This window comes from Penicillium antarcticum (assembly GCF_028974205.1).
Source record: "Penicillium antarcticum strain IBT 31339 chromosome Unknown utg000009l_segment0_segment0, whole genome shotgun sequence".
Classification (NCBI taxonomy): Eukaryota; Fungi; Ascomycota; class Eurotiomycetes; order Eurotiales; family Aspergillaceae; genus Penicillium; species Penicillium antarcticum.
This window is the reverse complement of record NW_026695307.1, coordinates 3,350,971-3,374,129: the sequence shown is the minus strand read 5'-3', so window position 1 is coordinate 3,374,129 and position 23,159 is coordinate 3,350,971. Positions and strand designations below refer to the sequence as shown.

The following is a 23,159-nucleotide window of genomic DNA, read 5'->3' as shown; positions in this document are numbered from 1 at the left end:
GCTCATTGTTTCATTGCAACCGGAATTGGAGAGTAGATTCGAATGGAAATACTTGTCAAGATAGAATTAAAACATATGGAACATCATGTGTAGGTTGATCGAAGGGCTGTAGGATGATAAACAATATCTTGGCGGGGTGGGGTTGATATGCGTGAATGAACTGTGGAGGATGGGTAGCAATTGCATCGAGTATGGAGCTGACGGACCTAGACCTTTGGATTCATGCCCTAAATTGAGTCTAATAATAGCCAGATGATCAAAATTCGACTTTCATCGGTCTTAAGTCGGGAAAGTTGACTGGGGTCAAACCAAATATATTAGGACTATGACAACGATTGAGGCGCTGGGGTGGTGAAGAAAATTACGCCGGCAGACGGAATACGAAAGATCCACCGCAAGGGCGAGGAGGCAGCTGCAGAGCCTCCCCCTACATCATCCAACCAAAACCAAGTCGACCAAATTCACAGGCAATAGACAACGTTGATTTTGAAAATAATTGTTCATATTTTCCATTTCATTCGGACAGACACCAGGTATTGTAGTGGCATCCCTCGTTAAATCTGGAATTCATCGATACATTCCCGAATCTGTTTCCAGCTATGGTGTATGTTTTCCCATCCCATGCTCGCAGGGACCGAATGTGCTCGATGGTTTTTCGACCTCGCCTTCACCTAGACCCGTGCGCTCAAAACGACAAAACGCCCAAGTAAACCGTTTAGAAACCTGTTGAGTATTAGCAGTCGTCCAGAATAGTATGCGGTTGTGTATCCAGAGTAAACGTACGCAGGGGAGTGAAGAACCAACGGTTCTTTCCGCTGGTGTACCGGTCCTCAAGAGCCTTCTTGATGGTCTTCTTGGCGTCCTCGCGCTGGGAGACCTCCTTGAAGGTGTCGTTGGAGACGGTACCCTTGAGACCCTCGAGCTCGAGAGTGTAACGGGTGGGCATCAAGTGGTTGTAGTTGACGACCTTGATGAAGGGCTTGATGCGGCTGCGGCGGTCGACAAGCTTCTTGCCCATACCGCGGGTAACCTTCAAGGGGTAGCGCTCGATACCGGCGACGATGGCATAGGAGAAGGGGTGGGCCTTGGAGCCAGAGTCGTTAGGCTGGACAATGACGACCTGTAAATTCGAAAAATGCCTGATTAGCATTCTGAATTTTTTCTTCTGTCGCGCGTTTCTTTTCCACCACGTTGCATCGTGCTCGCTTCTTCTCGAGCCCATCGCTTGCACGTTGTTTCTCTTTTCCATGCGCATTCAATTCGGGGATCAGGATCTTTGTCGTACCTTCTTACCGGCGTAACGGCCACGGGTGATGATGGCGACACGGCCGACTTTCATGACTGTAATTCCATCAGCATATAGATCGAGGGTAGTATGGTAGAGACGTACACTTCATTTTGAAGGTCCCGGGGCGGCGAGGTTGGGTGGTTGTCGAGATACGGAACGGTCACGATCGAAGTGTTCGTTTTTTCGGGTGTGAGGTAGAGGGTTTCAGGGCACAGTAGCGATTTGTGTGCTGGTCATTGATTGGCCGACTTACCGACAGATGACAACTAGCCTCTTTGGGGCTAGTTTCCCCATTGGGTCCGGATCAATTATGATTAGGTAACGCGGGGCCTCACCGCCGGGTCCATGCTGCCCAACTGCTGAGTCAGTTTGTTTACATTGTCGTAGCCCGTTGCTATGGGCCGCAAGTGATGTGTACAAGTCCGCGCAGCTTCCCTGTTACTCTCCACCTGCTTTTATCAAGCTAATCTCCCGGTGTTTCCCCATTGTTCATCGAGAGTTCTGCATTTACTTTGTTCTTCCAGCGTTTCTCCCTTGTGTTGATATGCCTTGATGACCTTGCTTCTATTTTGACTTTGAACGCATACTCCTACATTCCATCTATCAATATTGTCAATACCAGTCTGAGACACCTTGACAATCCATTCACAACTACATCATGCCATCCCAAGACAGGGACGTTCCCCGTGATCGGGAATTGGTCAGGCACCCGATGACAATGTCCGATTCCAAAGTTCCAATGTAGGTTAGGGCAAAAGACGCATCACACCTGCCCTTGACAGGTCCCATGGGCGACCTCAAACAAATGCTAAAACGCGGTCTACGCAGGTGGGACAGTTCGGATCCTGAGCGCGCACCGCCACCGCTGCCAATGAATCCTCGTTCAATGAGCCCGATGAGCCCTGGCGCAACAAGATCCAATGTTTCTCCCAATATTCAAGCGGTTGCCGCAAAATTCACAGAGCGGCCCAGCGAAAATGCGCCCAGCTCTTATACAACAAATCCTATGCCACCCAAGGCTTCATCGCCCGAGAGATCGTTGGTGAAGGGCCAGCACAAACGCATGCAATCACTCCAGCCTGAAGATACCCGACAAGACGCGCGATCCGAGTTCATGAACTATCTCGAGAATCGGTCACCAGAAAGGCCTCTTCGCGCAACAATTGTCGACCCAACGAAATCACGGGATCCAAGCAAGTCTACCAGCTCGCCTGCGCTCCGTCAAGATACAGAGCGCGACATGAGCTACTCGTTATCGAGTCGATATCTCTCCAAACCCATCTTAGGAGAAAGCACTCCGCCATCAGCTACCATGTTAGCTCTTCAGAACATGCAAATTCCTATAGACGCCGACCCACCTTCTCCTTCTAAACCCCCGAAAATGATTACAGCACCAATGGAACCCCGACCTTCGAGCCCCAAGACTGCGAGCATGGACTCCCTTTCGACCCAAATTCACAGTCTGACCGATATTGCAAGCAGCTTGCAACGTGAAATGATGAACCTGAGCCGGCGTAGCAAGGACAACGCTACCGACCTGGTAAGCCTCAAGGCCGCAACCAACGCCCGAGATGAGGACATTCGCAAAAGTCTCAAAGATCTGTCCTCTCATCTAAAAACCAAGTATTTGGATACCGATGCTGCAAGGTTTGATTTCAGTACTCTCTTCAAGTCTGGAGATGGGTCTAACCCTAAGGATGCGGATAGTTCTCCCCAGTCCAAGAGAAGCTACTCTGTGCCTCGCATGCCTAGCCCTAACCCCTTCGCCTTTGATCGTGACTCATGCGTGTCACCTTCACCGATCTCCGATGGCTCCGCTGCCCTGGCCTTGCTCGAGAAGGTATTGCGTGAAATGGCAACCAAAGAAGGTGAGGAACGACTTTTAGAGCTTGTGGAAGAAATCAAATCCCGCCCCGCTGCAAGCCCCTCGGACAAGGATGCCGATACCAAAGTTACCGCCATGCTCGAGGAGATTCTTAACCTCGTTAAGGAAGACCCTTCGGGTAAAGCCCTTGTGCGATCTAGAGGCATCACGGATAACCTCGATAGCCTCGAACCTGAAGATGCCCACCCCGAGGGCACACGTTCTCGGTCAATGGGATCTATGAATCCGGATGTTGTACGTGCACTCGATCTTTCTAAGACTGATAAGGTCGATGGCTCTACACCCAACCCCGACGAAGTTTTGGCAATCCTCCACAGTGTCAAGAACAGCGTCGTCGAAGGAGGTGGTATGACCAACGGCGTCAAGAGCCTTGTCCGTGAATTACGAGGTGAGGTTCTAGGCATGGGTCGAGAACTTGGTCGACGCCTCGACGATATCGAATCTACTCGTGCCAACGATCAAGCTGAGGACCAACCGCGACCTGCTGGACCAGAAGAAATCTCGGCTATTGTCAACCGCAGTCTTGACGATCTCAAAGAGCAGCTGGCTGCCACTATCAACGAGAGTCGCCAACAATCCTCTGACCTGTCCGAGTTCAGATCAACCATGAACAGCGCCGCTATCTACTCTGTTGTGAAGAAAGCTCTCGACGAGCTTGAACTACCCCAGCCCCATGCCGAGCCCCGAGGTGCCGAAATGGACAGAGAAGACATTCTCGAGACAGTGCGTGAGGCATGGGAAACATACAAGCCAGAGATCGAATTCAACAATTTTGGCTTGGAGCGTGACGAAATTCTCACTTGTCTGGAAGAAGGTTTCAAGTCTCATCAGCCTCAGCACGAATCTGTTACCTACGATCAAGTCCTTGCAGCCGTTGAAGACGGCATGCAAAAGTTTATCCCGCCACAAATTGAACAGGCACCTGGTATCTCCCGAGACGAAGTCATCCTGGCCATTCGGGAATGTCTGGAGAACCAGCCGGAGCCTACTTCTCGTGGTCTCGATGAGGAACAACATGTCAACCACCTCAATTCCATGCGTGATCAGATTCTCGAGTCGGTGGCTAGCAGCTTGGCTACCCACAGCGCAAACGCCAGGGGCCTGGGTGAAGATGATGTTAACCACCTGTACGCCATTCGTGACGAGATTATGGACGCTGTGACTGGACTCAACGAAGGCTCCAAGTCGCTGGACGAGACACACCTCCACTCTATCCGTGATGAGATCATTGACGCTGTTACTGGAGTGATGACTGCCCAGAACACAAGTTATCGATCTATGGACGAGGAACATGTCAACCATCTGACTTCCCTTCGTGATGAAATCCTTGAAGCAGTTAATGGCGCCATGGCTCTTCACAATGAGTCCCCTCGGTCTGTCAACGAGGACCAGGACCATATTGGACATCTGAATTCCATTCGTGATGAAATCCTTGGAGCGTTGGCTGGTTCAATGGCTCAAAGCACACTTAGCAAGGATTCTCTTGATTCTGGACTTGGCCGTGATGAGATTGTCAGCGCCGTCTCTGATGGTCTTGAGGCCCACTTCACTGCAGCCAAGGAGATGGATGAGCCACATATTTCCAGACACGATGTCATGAATGCCGTCAATGAAGCCTTCGATGCGCAGCAGTCTGCCCTGAGTGTTGCTCCTCAAGTGAATGTCTCTCGCGAAGAAATCATGAACGCCATTGCAGAGGGGATTGAGGCTTCAATCAACGCCCAGCAGTCAGCCCTTAGCACCAATGTGCAGCAAACCGTCTCTCGTGAGGAGATTTTCACCGCTATCGTGGATGCCATCGAGCACTCGCAAGCCTCTGCCAGCAACAATGGTCAGCCTGGCATCACCAGAGATGACATCCTAGGAGCCATTGTGGATGGCATGGAACATTCGGCAACCTCCAAGGAACCGAGCATTTCCCGAGACGAGATTCTGAACGCCATTGCCGATGGGATCCAAAACTCCAACGGTGGCACTGAACGAGCTCTTACCTTGGCTGGTTCTGAGCACGAGGATGAGAAGCCTGCTCCCATCTCTCGCGAGGAGATTTTCAATGCAATTATCGATGGCATTGAACATTCCCAATCCTCTCTTAACAAGAGTGTCGAGCCCAATATCTCTCGCAGTGATATCCTCAATGCAATTGTAGAAGGCATCGAGCACTCTTCTAGTCTTCAACAGTCAAGCATTTCACGTGAGGATATTATCAGTGCCATCGCAGAAGGTATTGAGAGTTCGAACACCAGCCAACAGTCTGCTCTGGCCACTGTCCCTGAACCGCCTATCTCGCGCGAAGAAATCTTGAGCGCAATCGCCGAAGGTATCCAAAACGGCAACTCAGTCACCCGAGAGATCGAATTGAACAAGGATGATCTTATGGATGCGATCACTGCTGGTCTCCAGGAGGCAAACAGCTCCGCAACCAGCAATGTTGGCGGCGAGGTGATGGAACGTCTCCAGGAACTACTCGAAGGCATGAAGGAGGAGTTCAAGCAGTACTCTGCTGCCAACGGAAGAGATACAGAACAAGTCCTTGATGCCGTCAAGGATGGCCTCGACGTCGTCCGCAGGGAAATCGAGTCGTATGTCGTTACAGCTGCCGAACTTTCAGGCAAAGACGAAGTCATCGACACGGTCAAGGAAGGGTTCCGCCTTCTCCAGGCAGATATGGAGAAGACAATCACCGACACTTCTCTTTCCAATGGTTCAAAAGGTAACCCTGACACACCTGAGCTTTTGGATGCCATGGAGAAAGAGTTCGAACATTTGCGAGGCACAATTACTACACTGCTCCTACGTGAAAACGCCACTGCAGACAAAGACGAGATCATCGACGCTATCAAGGAAGCCTCTGAACATAACAAGGGCAGCTCCGGCGATGATGAAGTGGTTAACACCATCAAGCAAGAATTTGAGAGCCTTCGAGAGCGCATGGACTCCAGTGTCATTCGGGCTGAGCCAGGCGCTGAAAAGGACGAGATTATTTCGGCCCTCCGTGAGCACTTCGATAACCTACGCGAAGAGACCTCGCGCAATGGTAATGAAAGCACATTGTCCACCACCAGCGAACTCCTTGACGCATTTACCGACGGCGTTGACTCAATCCGGGATGACTTAAAGAAGCTGCTCGAGAAGCCGGCTGAGTTCGACAGCTCTGAAATTCTGGAGACCATCAAAGATGGCCTTGCTGATCTGAAACTCGACATGGAGAACCTCCGCGAGTCCCAGAAGGAGCCCGAAGAGGGTACCCGCGGCGGGGAACTCATGCTCGCGAACGAGACTCCCTCTGCTGAACCGGAGAATACCCTTGTTCCGGATATTGATGGTCTCAAAGCGCTGATCACCCAGCTTCAAGACAAGATTGAGGCCATTGAATCGACTCCTCGTGCTGCAGAGCCCGTCGAGGATGCCCTGAAGAGATCGCATCTGGACGAAGTTCTCATGGCTCTTCAAGAGGTTCAGCTTGCTATTGGTGAGATGGGTGCTCAAAGGAACCCAGAGGACGACAATACAGCCAAGAAGCAAGACACCGAAGCCCTTGAGCAGTTGCTCATGAGCACTAAGGCCCAGATTGATGAGCTGGTGTTCCCCTCGCTGGACGAAGTCGCAACTTCCGAGCAGATCGGCACTCTAGAGACCATGATTCGAGAAGCCAAGGACTCCATCGCCGAGTTCTCTGGACGCGTGGAAGCCGAAGCACCCACCAAGACTGAGATTGGTACTCTAGAGGGTCTCATAAAGGATGTCTGGGTCGTCCTGGACGAGCTCAAAAGCAAGACTAAGGACGGGGAAGAAGAGGAGAATCCCGAAAAGCTAATGAAGTCGGATCTCCAAACAGTCGAAGCTATGATCTTCGAGGTCAAGACCCAGGTTGACGAGCTGAAGCTCCCCGATGTCGAGACCCTTCCTACCAAAGCTGAAATCCAGGAGCTTTCAACTATTGTTTACGACTTCCGCGAGAAGATGGAGGCAAACAACGAGTTGACTGCCCAAGGATTCGATGCTCGCAAGATCGAGCATGGTGGCCTTGCCGAGAAGATCGATGACAAGATCGAGGAGGCTAAATTTGTTGTCGGCGAGCTTGGAGATGAGCTCAGAAGCAAGCTTGACGGCAGCAGCGAAGGCCTGGGTGAACTCAAGCAACTGCTCGAGGGGCTCGCAGTCACTGCCGAGAATTTCAGCACCGTCGACAACATTAAGGAACTGAACGAGCTCATAAACCGTGAATTCGAACGTGCTCGCGGTGAAGAGGACGCAGGCAAACTTGACAAGGAGGAGCGCGACGCTGCTGCCCTCGTGAAACATGACGAGACACGGGCAGCTATCATTGTCGAACTTGGAGCCAAGATCGATGAGAAGATTACAGAAGTGTTGGCCAAATACGAAGATGCTCACACCTCGCTCCATTCCAAGTTCTCTGAAACCGAGGAGCGAGACCTAGCACACACTGAATCATTGACGAGCACCAAGAGCCTCGCTGAGGACATTAGGCTGGTCATCGGTTCTATGGGTGACACTGTCAATGAGACCTGCGAGCGCATGAGTGAGGAAACCAAAACCCTCCTTGAGCGTGTTGATGAATCTCGCCAGCAAATGGAGGAGATGCACAACGACGTTAAATCTCACCGCGAGCAGTCTCAGGCTGATTCTGAGAAGGCTGTTGCTGCCACCGACCGAGTGGAGAGTAAGCTTCTCGAGTTCCACCCCCAAATTCTGGAGAGTGTGCAGGAGATCCTGTCAATTGTCAACCAGCACTACGAGCACTCGCAGAAGTCGGCCGAAGAGTTCAAGTCAGAGCTGTCGGCTCTGCCTGCCAACATCCCCCAGATGCTCCCTGCGCTTCCCCCGGCCGAGCCTGAGCCTGAGCCAGAGGAGGCAAGCCGTACGCTTGCCATTGAGGATACTCCTGTCCATAGCAAGCTAGACGATCTTTTGGAGCATGCTAGAAATAGCCAGGTTCATGATATCCTGAAGACTTTGCTCGAGCACTCCAAGAATGAAGATGTTCATGAAAAGTTGGACAGGGCTCTGCTTCAGCCCTCAAAGGATGATGAGCTCCATGAGAAACTCGACCGGGCCTTGCTTCAGCCGACAAAGGACGACGAGCTGCATGAGAAACTTGATCGGGCTTTGTCCGATAGCTCCAAGAATGATGAGCTCCACGAAAAGCTTGACCGTGCTCTGAATCAAGGGTCGGAGTCTAATGATCAAATATATGAAAAGCTCAACCAGCTTTTAGATCATGCCACGAATGGCTCTGGCCCTGTGCACGAAAAGCTGGATGCTCTTCTCAGCCGTCCCACGACTGCCGCAGCGGATCCCGAACAATCAGTTACACAGATGATGAAGCTTGATGAGATGCACAAGGACATTATGGAGAACGCTCGTCGGATGAACGAGATGTTCGCAGCTCAGTCAGTAATTGTCGCTGAAGATACCGAGAGAAAGCGTCGTGAAGCCGAGGAGGCTGGTATCGCTTTGGAGCGGAGAGTTGCACAGCGCGAGCAAGTTGAAGCCGAGATTGTTGGCTTGAGCGAAGAAAAAGATTCTATGCTAAATATGATCCACCGTTTGAGAGCGGAGAAGGAAGATATGATCAAGCAGAGCAACAAAATGAGCAAGGATCTGGCTGGTCTTGAGACAGCTCTCGAGATTCGCCATGAAGAAATGCGACAGATGGAGGATCGTGCCGACGGCCTCGAGAAGCGCATTTTGGAAGGTGTCCTCGACCATGCCCGCACAGTCCTTCTCAGCCGATCCAACAGCTTGCAGGCCATGAATCTGAAGAGGAACCGAAGCACTCGCAGCAACCGTACTTCTCGCTCAGGTGCCCGCAGCCCCAGTGCCACTAGCACCGCCAGTACCGCCAAGGATAACAAGGAAACCCGCAGTCTCCTTGGAAATGGTGTTGGCATTGCTCTGAAGCGCAGAATGCCCACTTCCCTCCAGGCAGGAACAGTTGCTGTCCAGCCCAACATTGGAAAGGAACGTCGCATTCTCAGCTTGAGTCATGTCACAGGCAACCGTGGGGCGGACCGCCAGGTCAGTTCCAACACCGGCATTACAAACCTGAAGCGCAGCCATTCGGTCAAGTCAAACGCCCTTCGCAACACTTCCTGGGCTGGTCGATCCTCTGTTACCAACAAAGAGAACGAGCCTTTCCATGAGGAGGATGAGCTTGCCAGTGAAGCTGAGAACGATGCTGACTCTCAGCGCAAGACGAGCTATGCTGGAAGCGAACGGAGGACCAGTTATGCCGAGAGCAACGCTCTCACCGACCGGAAATCAAGCTATGCCCCTAGCAATGCTCCTTCGGACCGGAAGACCAGCTATGCGGAAAGCAATGCCGGCACTGAACAGGATACAGTCTACGCAGAGAGCAATGCCGGTGCGGAGAGAAAGCCAAGCTATGCCGGCAGCATTGTTGAGAGTGTAGTGACCGATGCTACCGATCCCCGTCGTGTCAGTGGTGTGACCTCCAACAATGACTACGACGACGCGGAGAGCTCGGTTATCCAGCATGACCAGGAGGACCGGGATGATGATATTTCCATCGATGGGTCAGAGTCAGAAGACGATGCGCAGACTGCGCATGGGGATGAACATTCTGTGAATGGAGACCACGAAGAGGATGTCTCCCGGCAAATCAGGGAGGCTAATTTGGCTGCGGAGGCAGAAGTCTTGAAGCTATTGGCCCCACCTAGCGACAGCGGTCTTGGTACTGATGTCGCCGTTTAATGGCAGTTGTGTTTAACGGAGTTGGGTTTCCTTTCATTTTCCTTTTATTCTTTTCATATACCACTCTTGTTGTGTTTCTGGTTTGGATGACTTTGGATGACTTTCGTTTGTGATTTTTGGAATGTGTATTGTTTAATGATTCTCTTATTGTTTTTGGGCTTTTTCTGATCCCCTCATGTGATGTTAGTGAAATTGTATAGGTTCATGTGGCCCAGATCAGCAGATCCTTATATTTGATCATGAGTACCAACTTTGTAGTTTCGTATCTTTAACTGTCCATTTTGAACTTCCCCTCTCTGTAATTACTCAATTTCACTCTATGAATATACACCTTCCATGCCTCTTTTGGAAGTATGCATGACTGGGGTATGTGATCATGTGACGTCCCAACAATTCGTGCCTCAGGCCGGACCTCGGCCTCCCCGTCATCTTATCACTCGGTTTTCCCCATGGGAGCTCTTTTCTCCTATTCCTGGGTTTCTGGGTTTCCTTTGTCTCCAGCTTTCCTTTTGTCTCCATGTTAGACGGGAATAGTTATCTCAACTGCACATAGAACTACGTTCTCCCGACAACCCCGAACTATTGAGAGCTTTCCCCCACATCGCGTGATACGAAGTAGCTGAGGGGACTCCGACAATGTTGGACCCCTTTCCACCCGCCCCGGAATGGCTACGGAGCTTTACTGAGCCCTATGCTCTCTGGCTTAACAGTCCGACGCTTTCCGAACACATCCACGAGGTGATCCTGGCCTTTGCCTTCTACCTATTCATCCACGCCGTCGTCTCGCCATGGCTTTCTCCGATTCTCTTCCCAGAGTCTTACAACAAGCTCACACCGAGAACCAAACTGAACTGGGATATCCATGTTGTCTCCCTAATCCAGAGTATCGCTATCAACGTCGCCGCTCTATGGATCATGATCGTTGACCAAGAACGAAACTCCATGACCTCCGGAGAGCGGGTCTTCGGATACACAGGTGCCTGCGGCTTCGTCCAAGCCTTAGCCGTAGGCTACTTCGTCTACGACCTAATTGTCAGCATCAGACATGTGCAAATGTTCGGAATTGGATTACTCTTCCACGCCGTTAGCGCCTTATGGGTATTCAGTCTCGGCTTTGTAAGTTGATCTATACAGGAATGATCTACATCCTGAATATAAAAAGGTCGATCACTACTTCCAACATATATCTAACAAAACAACCAAACAGAGACCATTCCTAAACTACTACGCTCCAACTTTCATCCTCTACGAGCTCTCGAGCCCATTCCTCAATATCCACTGGTTCCTCGACAAGGTCAACATGACTGGCAGCCGCGCCCAGTGGTACAACGGCATGGCCCTGCTCGGAACATTCTTCGGCTGTCGCCTAGTCTGGGGAACCTGGCAATCAATTATCGTCTACAGTGACATGTGGAACGCCCTGCAGCACACCTGGTCGGCATCATCATCGCCGCTCTCAGAACCCGTCAGCGTCAACGCTCTCGTCTTCTATCCTGCCCGTGATGGCAGCATGTGCATTGACGAGACCTGTGCCCGCGCCAACGCTGAAATCACCCGCTTTAAAGAGTACACTGCTGGCGGCGTGCCAACTTGGCTGGTTGTCACGTATGTGGGCTCGAACTTGGTCCTCAACTTCTTGAATTACTTTTGGTTCTCCAAGATGGTTGAAACTGTTCTTAAGCGGTTCCGTGGGCCTTCTCAGGATGCTGTTAAGGGAGAGAAGCAGGTGGATGAGAAGAAGGCTGCCCAGCTAAAGGAGGATATCATCCATGATGTCGTTCTTGAAGCTGCATCCAAACTTGAGCAGGAGGAGAGCGCTATCTTGAAGGGGGATCTTTCCTCATTGCAGGAACAGGTTTCTTCGGCTGTGGACTCTGGTCTTGGTGAGGAGTTGCGCAAGCGGAGAGCGGAGCTTGTTGCTAAGGTTCCTCTACCTGGGGCTTAAACGTCTTGAGTTTTGGATCACTCTTTCATGACTAGAATCTTGCCCTAAGAGATTGGAGGCTCTTAGCCTCGCCCTGTTCCGTGCATTTTGCTCGTTGGTTGGATGAGTAATGTCTCTATCATGGGGATGCTACAGTATGCCTCCCCTTGGAGTTTTGCGGGCTTGCTTTGATGCATATTGATTTTGGATCTACTCATCTATACTTGCTGTAGAGAAATGGTTCAAAATTTGGCGTATTGGGCATGTTCTATGCTGACACTTGCCTCTCACTTCTTACGGGTTATGAGCCATGGGGTGAACGTAGACAGCAGTTGCCAAATCTTTTTCCTGGCTTCTTGGCCATTTCATTAATTTACTTTCATTTTGCATAAATAAGCAGAATCATATTGCATCGTATCATATTGAAGTACGGATTTTGGAAGTATTAATCCTGCCTGTCATCCCAGCTACACCAGTCCAAACACCACGTAAGCGCCCGAGATCAAAGATGAACAAAAGTACACGACCAGATCTTATCTGCATAGATAGCAGCCTAGAGATGAGGTTTAAAAGAACATATCATTCCGAATTTACCGAACACCGGCAGCTTCGGGCTTAGCCAGCATGTACCGCACAGCTTCTTTGGCAACAACCGTATCCCAAGGTCCTTCGGTACCACCGTAGCGGAACTCAGGTCCACTGCCATCTTCACCTCCGCCGCGAGTAGCCTCGCCAAGGATCGTCTCCAGATCACGGCGTTGGGAGTTGACCCAACGACGAACGAAGTTGACGGGATCCTTGCTCAGGGCAGTGTAGAAGGAGTGGCGAGCGCGGGAGTGTGTAAGAGCCTGAACGATCAGAGCAACTTGATCGTCCAGCGACGAAATCTGGCGCATGCCAGCTGTATACTGAGGATTTTGGGTGAGAGCCATCATCTTGGTACGCAGGGGGTCTTCAACCGCGACCTGGATATCGTAGACGGTGGGTGTGGGGTCGTTGTGGAATTCTTCGTCGACTCGAATAGTGTAGGGAAGCTTGATGGGCTCCATTGGGCTAGTGTGAGGACCGACACTTTCGGGGATCTGAGGGAAGAACATCTGGTCTCGACCGAAGATCTACAGAGCTGTTAGTGACACTGGTTAAAATGAAAATTGAAAGAACATACCGAGCGCAAACGGTGGTCACAGCGCACTTGACGCTTCTCCTCATCTTCCTGCAGCTCCATAGCGCGGATGTAGTCCCAGATTCCGAGCACGATTCCACTGCGAGTCTCCTCTTCGACATCTAGAACCTCGGCGAGCTCCTTGCTCAGCTTGTATCGTTCTGGGATTTCGTCACGGACAAGGCTGATTGTGACATTCAAGTTGTCCTGGGAGGCACGCGAGAATTGTATGCTATCAAACTCAGCGTTCGGGGGTGGTGTTGTAGTGTTGGGAGGCAGCATTGGTTTGGACCAGTTGACGGGCTTGACCTCTTCGGGGATTGCAGTGACGGGCTTGTCAAAGTCGATGGTGATAGCCTTGAAGAAGTGAGAGAAGCGTTGGGATTGGGCCTTGGCATCGGCCTTCTTCGCTTGCTCCTCCTCAGAGGCGTCGTGATCCATCGCATCCTCGTCCTTCTCCTCTTCGTCGGGGACCGTAGGGTCGGTATCATCATCCAGCAAGCGTCCCTCAATGCGGACCTTGTACCGACCAGAGCCAGGGTTGCTGCCGGCACCTTGCCACGGCTGACTCTCGACGGAATTAGAGATCCAGATGCGCATAGTCCGGTACTTTTTGACAGTCTTGTTGATAGAGTCTTGGATATCCAATCTCTTCCGTACAACGGCAGCGTCCAGGCGCTTTTCCAAATCGCGGAGGTTCTTATATTGCTGTACACCTTCGCCGATGATCACGTCTTCAATGCCGTCGGGGAGATTCCTGTCTGTCGGCTTGCGGCTGCGACGAAGAGCAGCATCGTTAGGGTGAGGCATGGCGCGTTGCGCATGCATATACTGTGGGTTGACAGCCTGTTGAGGCATTGGAACGGGCAATGCGCCGCCTATCGAGATATGAGGTTAGAGTCTAGGGTGGAGACCGATGAAAGGGGACGAACCCGGTACTGGAGGGCGACGGGGCGCGGCGGGAGACCGCTGCGCTTGTTGGGGGAAGCCCCGAGCGTAATTGGGCTGCATAGGAGCTTGCATTTTCGGTAAAAAAGGACACCGAAACGGTGGTGGGGGAATATGCGATGGGGGGAAGATGCGAGATGTTGGAGATGGCGAAGTCGCGATTCTTTTGCCGTCGCGCTTTACCCTTTTCGGCGGAGCGCGAACAACACTCTGTCCTGCACATTTGAACGATTCTCACTTGTGACGACTTTCCACAAACAAATATTTACTATTTTTACTTTTGCATTACTATTTTCAGTGAACATTGAGTTTAATCATGCAATACATAGTCTGGATTATTTCCTATGGAGGCCATCATCTAACGTCACTCTTCTACTCCAGAAGAGATGCCTGATTAGTGTATAGGCCTTCCACCACATTGCCGAGCTTCTCAATCGTTTCCAAGGCGGCATCGTACGCCTGGTCACGTTCCGTCTCGTCGTACACAATCAGACACCCAGAGCCCTGGTCCAACACACCAATGATCACCTTATCGAGGATCATCTGGGACAGCTTGCGCTCAACCTGCTGTGTGTCCAGACCCACCATCTTGGCAATGTGTTCCAGCTCAACCCGGCTGAAGGGCTCAATGACCTTGATCAAGTTCTGCTCCAACATGGCATCGTAAAGGCGGCGCAGATGGTTCCGAATGAAGACATCACTGCCCAACTCGTACCGGTAGTCCGACAGAGCCTTCTCGTACTCCTCCAGAGACCGGTTGGCGTGTGCGCGTCCAACGGCCTTGATGGCCTCCAGGCGTGGGCTGGCATACTTTTGCGCTTGTTTGGAGCCAAGCAACTGTGTGACATCATCCACCAGGTTCAACATGATCTTGCAGAGCAGCATGTACTGCAGAGCTGCCGTGGCCAGGTCGTTCTCATCGAGCGAATTATATCCCTCAAGGGCCTCAATGAAGTAGGAGAATGAAGTGGTGAAGTCCTTGTCCTCAGCGTGTAGCATACCACTCTGCATATCCAGACCGGCCTGGAGGTTGGGTGGCGTGTAAACAGAAGCGGCTGACGTCCGTGCTGCTGTGAGAGCAGCGCGGGCCTTGGCCTGGTTACCGAGGGCATGGTAAACACGCGATTCAAGCAGTTGTACCTCCACCAACATAAGCTTATCATCCAGGCGCTTCAGCTCCTTCAGAAGAGAATTGATCAGGGTGAGAGCATCATAGTAGGATTGCTTCTGCATATAGATGGCAACCAGACGTGCCTGGAGGTTCTGTCGAAGGAACGATCTTCGCTCGGCGATAGCCCATTCTATGCATGATTGGATGACGTTGCCTTGGAGTTCGAGGGTATTGGGGATTTCGCTAATCAGGTCCAAGAGTTGTCGGACTAGAATAATTAGCTAGGTATTCTTTCAATGTCTCGAAGCGCTTCTCACCCAACTTGGCCGTCTTGGCTTTGGCAAATGACGAAAAGGTGTCCCGGCTGGTCTTGATGAGTTCTGCGATGGCCTGCGGCTTCTTCGCATCCCGGTGCAACTGACCCAACCCAATCAAAGCATGTTCATAGTCTCGCGAAGAGGCTTCTGTGGATCCTGGGCCCTCGGAGAGGATCTTCTGGTAACTGGCCGCTGCTTTCGAGGGATCCTGCTTCACCAGATCGCGGACTTCTTGTATCCGCGGCGAAACTTTGGAGGACATGATGGAGGACGGCAAATTGCGAGCGAACGAAAGAGAGAGATTCAAAGAAAGAGAACAAGAGGAGATGGTAGATTGAAGGGAGGTTGATAATCAGGTCAAGAGAGACGGGGAGCTCGAAGCTGGCAGCTCATCGGCCACTCACCGCCCGCTTAGCAAATCAAACAGAAAAAAAGTTCCATCGGCGTTTTTCTTTCCCTCTCTACATTGTTTTCACAACAGCATTATGGTTAGTATTTTTGCTTAAAATTTTGCCTGCCAGATAGCCATGCTCATACTTTACAGAAAATCAAAGCCCTTTCTCGCCCTACGGCGTCGCAGCAGGCCCCCGGGTCCTCGACTGTTCGCCAGTCCCGAAATCTCGACCCAACCCAGCATCCTTTTGAGCGGGCCCGTGAATACACTCGCGCTCTAAATGCGATCAAGATGGAGCGCATGTTTGCTGCTCCTTTCCTGGCCCAGATGGGCAACGGTCACGTGGACGGTGTTTACTCTATGGCAAAGGATCCCGGTTCGCTCGAGCGCTTGGCTAGTGGCAGTGGCGATGGTGTCGTGAAGGTGTGGGATCTGCCGACCCAAGGTGAGGTGTGGCACACTCAAGGCCATGAAAACATGGTCAAGGGACTGTGCTGGACACCAGAGCGAAAACTATTGTCTTGCGCCACCGACAAGACCGTCAAACTCTGGGACCCTTACAACTCGAGCCCCGACGCACCCCCGATGGCAACATATCTGGGTAACAGTGCCTTCACCAGTGTATCACACCATCGTGATCACCCTTCATTTGCTGCCGCTTCCGGTGTCATCTCCATTTATGATCTCTCACGGCCTTCCTCGACTCCGTCGCAAACCTTGCACTGGCCGACAAGCGTCGACACCATCTCGTCTGTTGCATTCAACCAGACTGAGACGTCTATTCTTGCTTCGACTGCCATCGACCGCTCCATTATCATGTATGACCTGCGGACTTCCTCGCCGGTCCATAAGACGACGCTGCGTCTGGCCTCTAATGCCATTTCTTGGAATCCTATGGAAGCATTCAACTTTGCCGTGGCAAACGAAGATCACAATGCCTACATCTTCGACATGAGAAAGATGGATCGTGCTCTTAACGTTCTGAAGGACCATGTGGCTGCTGTCATGGACGTGGAGTTCAGCCCAACTGGTGAAGAGCTGGTCACTGCCTCTTACGACCGAACAATTCGCTTGTGGAACAGAGCAACTGGTCACTCGCGCGATATCTACCACACTCAGCGGATGCAACGGTATGTGTTTCAGCTATCCATAATGACATTCATTGCTAATTTCTTCATAGTGTGTTCACCGCATGCTTCACGTCCGACAGCAAGTACGTCCTGTCTGGATCAGATGATGGTAACGTCCGTCTCTGGCGTGCCAAGGCTTCAGACCGCAGTGGTATCAAGAGTGCTCGCCAACGTTCCAAGCTGGAATACGACCAGGCTTTGATCAAGCGCTACTCACACATGCCCGATATCCGCCGCATCAAGCGCCAGCGTCATGTGCCCAAGCCTATCAAGAAGGCTGGCGAGATTAAGCGCGAGGAGATCAATGCTATCAAGAGGCGTGAGGAGAATGTGCGCAAGCACACCAAGAAGAGCAATCTCGCTCCTAGGAGTCATGAGCGTGAGAAGATGATCCTGGCTCGCGAGCAATAGACCGTACCAGTGATACCATGTCCATCGACTAGACTCGGCGCTGAGACTTGCAACGGAGGTATTTCTTTCATCGCTCTATACTACATGTTGAGCAAGCCCCGGCCAGCCACGCATATATACATCGCTGGGCCCCTAAGCTACCGATCAATTTGTCTTCCGACAATCCTCCCGGCTTTGAATCACGGCAGCATCAATTCCACTCAGATACCTCGCAATCCGCTGCAGTGCAGCTGGTAGCACAGCATACCATTCCACGAGCGTCGCATACAAAGGCAACCTGATGACACCACCTCGACCGCTATCAATCGCAGCTACCATCTCGCGGACAACTTGAACCGGTTCCAAGACAGGCGCAAAGAAATGGTTAGGTGCGCGGACCCAGCCAAATAGCGGTGTTGACATTTGCCCCATCTCCACTAGCAAAGTCTTGACTAGCGGATTGCCGCGGTTTTCGGCTTCGATGGTCTTGTGCAGCGCACTGAGTCCTGCTTTGCTTGCTGCATAGTCCGATAACCCCGCAGCCGTCAATTGACCGAGTACTGAGCTGACCGTGACGAGTGTGCCTCCAGTTTCCGATTTCAGAATTCCAGGCAGGAACACTTGGTAGAGATGGAACGCAGCCAGGAGATTAGTCCGGATAGTCTTTTCAAACGCATCCGCCGCCAACTCCAGCAGTGGAAGGCCATTAATCCTGGCAGCGGCACAGTTGATAACAATAGTCGGCGTCCCCAACTGCAAGAAAATTAGCAAATCAGAATCCATCAAGCAAAGAAAAAGCAATTCCCTAGAACCCATAGTCCCAACAAAACAAACCCCCTAAACCCAAGAAAGCAACAAACAGCAATTAAAGGAATAACACATACCTCATCAACAATTCTCCCCTTCGCACTCTCAACCTCGACCCTATCGCCAACATCACAACGAATATACAAGACCCCAATCCCAAAAACATCCTCAGCACACTCTTCCAGATTTTGAACATCAAGAACAGCAACACTAGCCCCGCGCATCCCATAATTCTGCGCAATCAACAAGCCCAGTCCACTAGCGCCCCCAGTAATAACCACAACCTCATTTTCGAAATCGACCGTGCGCGGCACCCCATGCGCGACGCGCTGGTTAACCGTTCGCAGAACCCATAGGATAGTTAGCGAGGTTGCATATGTGACCGTTAGGATCCAGGATGGATGAGACAGAGGCGTGACCTGGGCACGTAGGCAGAGGACGAGAATCCACGCGATAAAGGGGTTGAGGAGAGACTTTTGCAGGATGCTTAGGCAGGTGTCGATTGTGAAGAGCGTTGAGGTTGGTTGGATTTGCGATTGCAATTGCGATTGGGGTTTTGCGATTGTTTTTAGGGGTTGGATTTGAGACATCTTCTCGTGCCTTGGTCTTTTCCTTTCGAATAGTATATCTCAGGCGTTGCGTTTCGCGTTGGAGATGCGATGGCGTGAGGTTGGTTCGGTTTGCGATGCGCTGGCTGTTTTAGGGGCTGTTCCCGCCGAGGCTAGTGCAGGTCGGTTTTGTATATGGATGCTATCATCAGATCATATTATATCACCGCAGTATAGGATGAGTCGTCGATTAATTGACGATTGAACGTGAATCTGACACGCGCTTGGTTGCGGGGGCCGATAAGATCCGACGTGATCAGGGCTAAATATAGTAGAAATTTATTGTAAGGTGATTACGAAGTGTAGCTATTTAGGGCGGATGCATATAGAATACCAGTTCAGAGGGCAAACGAAATCGATTTATTCAATTGATAAAACACCTGGGTAATAAAAGGCATTTTAACCAGACCTCTTCAACACCGGTAGACCATAGCAGAGTACCTCGCCAATAGAAAGACAAAACAGATCTAAAAAGAACCAATAGATAAAAATATAACAAAAACAAAACCGACGTAAACCCACCAAGCTCCCATGATTCTCGTTAAACAAAAGAAACCCGACAATCCATGAGCCTCTCTATGATACAAGACAGATTAGAGGCCAACCCGTCACTGCTAAGTCTTAACAAGATTCCAAGCCTGTCCCTTCTTCCCACGGAGCGAATGGCTGAAAGTAGGATAATCCTCAGCCTCAGCCATGATATGCCGATCATTCGCATCCGAAGAAGCACTAAAGCCCTCGCCAGCATCAGCATAAGAACGATAATCCTCTGAATCAACCTCAGACTCATTTTCCGAGAATGACACCGGCGACGGTGGGCGCATCAATTCCATAGAAGGAATTGATCGAGAATAAGTCTTCTGCGCGGGATCTGAAGCATTTTGCACACGCATCGAGGGTGCTCTAGACAGAGATCCTCCAAAAATAGATCCCCCGAACAGAGAAGCAGACTGCCGCGGAGTTCTATCTTCATCGTCATAAGTGTGAATTGGGTAAAAATTTGTAGCTCTGACAGCCTCAACAGCTCTTAAGGCGGGGTCAGAGGACATTTCTGGGGAAGTTGTGGTTGAACGAGCTCGCCTGCCTGGGGTGATATGCCTCAGTAAGGGTGTTTGATTTGAAAGGCTCTCAGTAGCTGGGTTTCCGAAAGTGACAGAGACAGCGCGAGCTGCATTTTCCGGGCTGGCTTTGGTCGTCTTTGATGGGGGATCGGGAGCAGTCGTAGGTCGAGAATATTTACTAGATTCCTGGGTGTCTTGCTGTACATTGGAAGGAAAGATAGGGAATCGAGGGAAATCGTTTGAGACAACCAAGAGGAGATCAACTAGTTCCCCGTGTGAAAGAGATGTCAAGTATGTCCGTCGCTCCTGTTCCGACAAGGCTTCTCCGCCAACTCGAGACTTGGCTCTAGCAGCACCTGCCGTGGGGAGAACCAGCTGCTGGCGGTCCAAATTATTTGACCGAGAAGGCGTCTGAGTACCAGATGTGGTCCGAGGAGACCGCTTCGTTGCTGGCTTACGACCGCGAGCTGAGGTTTGCTTTTGGCGTTTTGCTGGACGTTGCTCAGGCCTGCACTCGCTGCAAGCCCACTCGGCTTCCACAGTCTCAATGACTTCATTGCCAATCTTCGGTTCATGGCACTTCTGATGCCACGGAGTGTCACACTCGTCACAGAGAACAATCAAGTTGTTTGAAGGGCTGTTTCCTCGGTTGCACTTGATGCAAAGGATATTTACCTGGCCTTTCGTGCGCTGCCTTTTTTTTGTTGATGATTTAGCCGATGTAGAAGGTTGTTTCATCACTGCCTTCTCAATAGTATGTGGGGATGGCTTTTGTACAGAGCGGCCAGACCGGGTTCGGTTAGAAGACGGAGTGGCGACGACATTAACATTTTGGCCGTCGAGAAGTACAACGCCATTGGTCATATTGTGCTGCTGTGAAACTGGCTGTAAGGCTGGAGATGGTGTCCCTTTGTCACTCAGTGTGCTGTCGCCGGTGGCCAAGCGCTCCCACGGAAGGGAAGGAGGGGGGTTGCTTCTACAGCAACATCCTCGTGGTTAAATATTTCGCCCTCAAGGACGTTTTTGGGAACCCCCGTGTGGACATCGGGGGCGGGAAGGTTTCTGAACGTTGCTGAGACCCGCATTCTCGCTGAGACGTTGAGAATAGTTTTGAAAATGGATTGAAGAAAAGGTCCGAGAAGAAGGTGAGGTAAAGTGAAAGGAAAGAAAGTGACAAGTAGAACAACACGATATTAATATTTCTTTGCGGTCTTCAAGACTCGAGGGTTATAATGGACTTTGGCGTCTTTTAGAGGCAAACATTCTCAGGTTCCTTTCAATTGGTCCCTTTGAATAAAATGATGTCGTCGGGAAGACATTTGTATAGTGTCACGTGATGCTCAATGCAACCTTAAAATAGCTTTCTCTCACTCATTCTTTGGTCAAAGAGTTAATGAAATTGATCAAAGGGATCTGCGCTGGCGTTTTTTCATGTCGAGTTTTTAGACTAATACTAACCACGAGCGTGTGCATGTCCAATGTACAATCAGCTTCACGGCATTTATTGATTACTTCAGTATGACTCTAGTTCTTCCATGTGTATGCAGAACTAGAAAATGTCTAAAGTACTAACCTACGTAGTCATTGTACCATATTGAGGGTAGCTAGGAAGCATTTCATGAGATATATACAGTTTGCAACCGACTCCCTATGTACAGAAAAAATGGCATTCATGTCTCATAAGCATGAAGTATTCAAGAGATAACGCCCTCGTCTTTGAGTCGAGCAATATCTGCCTCTCCATAGTCAAGAACGCCGCCCAGGATCTCATCTGTATGCTGGCCCAAAGTAGGAGGAGGTGTGCGGACACCCGGCGTCGCCTCGGAGTACTTGATAGGCGTATTAACCAGCTTGATAGGGCCACATGCAGGGTGCTCAACCTCGGTAACCATGCCTCGTGCTAGCACTGTTAAACAGTTAGTATTCAATTTTGTAGCCCACAGAAAAGATCCGAACTTACCATGCTTGTGGTTCAACGTTCCCTGGATATCGTTGACAGCAGCATATGGCATCCCACTGCCTTCAAAGATATCCAGCCACTCTTGTGTAGACTTTTGAGCAGTAGTACTCTCGATCATGCCGTCGATCTCAGTCCGGTGCTGCACTCGGTCACTGTTAGTGACGAAACGGGCATCTGTCTTCCACTCCGGGAAACCCAATCGATCACACAGCACACCGAATAGCCTATCATTGCCACCGCCAAAGAGGATATCTCCATCGCTGGTTTTGTAGCTGCGGTATGGTACAATAGAGGCTGTGAAAGTATTAGTATAATGTAGAAACAGAAGATTTTTCACCACTTACGATGCGCTGTACCCCATCGTCCAGAATCTTTCTGTCCACTAATAAGTGCAGAGCTAGCCAAGTTTGATAGTGTAGCGACTTGACAATCGCTCAGACAGGCATCGATATGTTGACCCTTACCCGTCCGACCCCGAGCAATCAACGCCGCCATAATCGCGTTTGATGTGTATAATCCGGTGGTTAGATCGGTGACAGCCACACCGACCTTCACTGGCGCACCGTCCCGAGCTCCGGTTATATGCATCAGTCCCATCTCAGCTTCGACCATGACGTCGTAACCGGCTCGGTTGCTGTACGGACCTGTTTGGCCGTAGCCGGTGATGCTAGCATAAATCAACTTGGGGTTGATCTCTCGCATAGTTTCATAGTCCATGCCATATTTCTTCAGGCCACCGGGGAGATAGTTCTCGACTAGAATATCACATTCCTTCGCGAGCTTGTGTAGGATTTCGACGCCCGACTTGTGTTGGAAGGATAGACCGAGAGATTTCTTATTTCGATTGACCTGAGGATTTGATTAGTACAATTATGTCTAATTTTGCTCGAACAAAACATACAGCTAGGTAATAGGCACTCTCGCCAGGACCCTTCTTGGACGCATCTTCATATTTCGCATATGGTGGGCCCCAAGCTCGAGTATCATCACCACGAACAGGATGTTCAACCTTGATAACGTCCGCACTATACGCAACCCAGTCAGTATATAATAGAATTGATCAATTGAAGCTATAAAAGCTCCCAACGTACCCCAAGTCGCCCAGGATCTGAGTACAATAAGGCTAAATCAATTTAGCTTAGATTCCAGGGATACAGTATACCCAAGAGCATACTCACCCCAGCAAGAACACGGGTCATATCAAGCACACGAATACCAGCCAAAGGCAACGACCCATCGACCGAAGCAGCACTAGAATAGCTCCTCAAGGGCACTGTGCGCCGCAAGGCATTGCTACCCCAACACGATCCTGATCGACGAGCAACAGCCTGGAGCTTAAGCGCGATAGTCATCTTCAAATATGTAAACTACAAAACAAAGAAAGCACAAAAGACTCAAAGCTCGAAAGACACGTTAAATGTAGTATGGGGAAGTGT

The 23,159-nt window shown here is 50.7% G+C and overlaps 9 protein-coding genes across 9 annotated transcripts; 3 read left to right on the top strand and 6 right to left on the bottom strand.

Moving 5' to 3' along the window:
• Window positions 1-447: 447 nt before the first annotated feature.
• N7508_009647 (60S ribosomal protein eL27) lies at window positions 448-1,496 on the bottom strand. The gene is made up of 4 exons (XM_058467710.1): window positions 1,391-1,496; window positions 1,286-1,341; window positions 784-1,120; window positions 448-723 (listed from the first exon to the last, which is right to left on the bottom strand). Exons 1-4 carry the CDS (start codon window positions 1,395-1,397, stop codon window positions 716-718), a joined length of 408 nt encoding a protein of 135 aa, XP_058315556.1. The 5' UTR covers window positions 1,398-1,496; the 3' UTR covers window positions 448-715.
• A 450-nt stretch (window positions 1,497-1,946) lies between these two features.
• On the top strand, window positions 1,947-9,911 carry N7508_009646 (uncharacterized protein; the record flags this gene model as incomplete). Its single annotated transcript, XM_058467709.1, has 2 exons — window positions 1,947-2,029; window positions 2,117-9,911. 2 exons carry the CDS (start codon window positions 1,947-1,949, stop codon window positions 9,909-9,911), a joined length of 7,878 nt encoding a protein of 2,625 aa, XP_058315555.1.
• Window positions 9,912-10,547: 636 nt separating this feature from the next.
• N7508_009645 (uncharacterized protein) lies at window positions 10,548-11,856 on the top strand (the record flags this gene model as incomplete). Its single annotated transcript, XM_058467708.1, has 2 exons — window positions 10,548-11,027; window positions 11,119-11,856. 2 exons carry the CDS (start codon window positions 10,548-10,550, stop codon window positions 11,854-11,856), a joined length of 1,218 nt encoding a protein of 405 aa, XP_058315554.1.
• A 569-nt stretch (window positions 11,857-12,425) lies between these two features.
• On the bottom strand, window positions 12,426-14,020 carry N7508_009644 (SWIB/MDM2 domain-containing protein; the record flags this gene model as incomplete). Its single annotated transcript, XM_058467707.1, has 3 exons — window positions 12,426-12,950; window positions 13,001-13,875; window positions 13,930-14,020. 3 exons carry the CDS (start codon window positions 14,018-14,020, stop codon window positions 12,426-12,428), a joined length of 1,491 nt encoding a protein of 496 aa, XP_058315553.1.
• Window positions 14,021-14,317: 297 nt separating this feature from the next.
• On the bottom strand, window positions 14,318-15,635 carry N7508_009643 (proteasome regulatory particle lid subunit RPN6; the record flags this gene model as incomplete). The annotated part of the gene is made up of 2 exons (XM_058467706.1): window positions 14,318-15,324; window positions 15,374-15,635. 2 exons carry the CDS (start codon window positions 15,633-15,635, stop codon window positions 14,318-14,320), a joined length of 1,269 nt encoding a protein of 422 aa, XP_058315552.1.
• Window positions 15,636-15,858: 223 nt separating this feature from the next.
• On the top strand, window positions 15,859-17,308 carry N7508_009642 (rRNA-processing protein SOF1; the record flags this gene model as incomplete). The annotated part of the gene is made up of 3 exons (XM_058467705.1): window positions 15,859-15,861; window positions 15,918-16,897; window positions 16,948-17,308. The coding sequence occupies 3 exons, from the start codon at window positions 15,859-15,861 to the stop codon at window positions 17,306-17,308; spliced, it is 1,344 nt and encodes a 447-aa protein (XP_058315551.1).
• Window positions 17,309-17,452: 144 nt separating this feature from the next.
• Window positions 17,453-18,684, bottom strand: N7508_009641 (uncharacterized protein; the record flags this gene model as incomplete). Its single annotated transcript, XM_058467704.1, has 2 exons — window positions 17,453-18,040; window positions 18,172-18,684. 2 exons carry the CDS (start codon window positions 18,682-18,684, stop codon window positions 17,453-17,455), a joined length of 1,101 nt encoding a protein of 366 aa, XP_058315550.1.
• Window positions 18,685-19,316: 632 nt separating this feature from the next.
• N7508_009640 (phf1/phf2 family PHD finger domain-containing protein) lies at window positions 19,317-20,627 on the bottom strand (the record flags this gene model as incomplete). The annotated part of the gene is made up of 1 exon (XM_058467703.1): window positions 19,317-20,627. The coding sequence occupies one exon, from the start codon at window positions 20,625-20,627 to the stop codon at window positions 19,317-19,319; it is 1,311 nt and encodes a 436-aa protein (XP_058315549.1).
• An 830-nt stretch (window positions 20,628-21,457) lies between these two features.
• Window positions 21,458-23,075, bottom strand: N7508_009639 (CaiB/BaiF CoA transferase family protein; the record flags this gene model as incomplete). The annotated part of the gene is made up of 6 exons (XM_058467702.1): window positions 21,458-21,669; window positions 21,724-22,017; window positions 22,068-22,572; window positions 22,625-22,748; window positions 22,815-22,846; window positions 22,902-23,075. The coding sequence occupies 6 exons, from the start codon at window positions 23,073-23,075 to the stop codon at window positions 21,458-21,460; spliced, it is 1,341 nt and encodes a 446-aa protein (XP_058315548.1).
• Window positions 23,076-23,159: the final 84 nt, after the last annotated feature.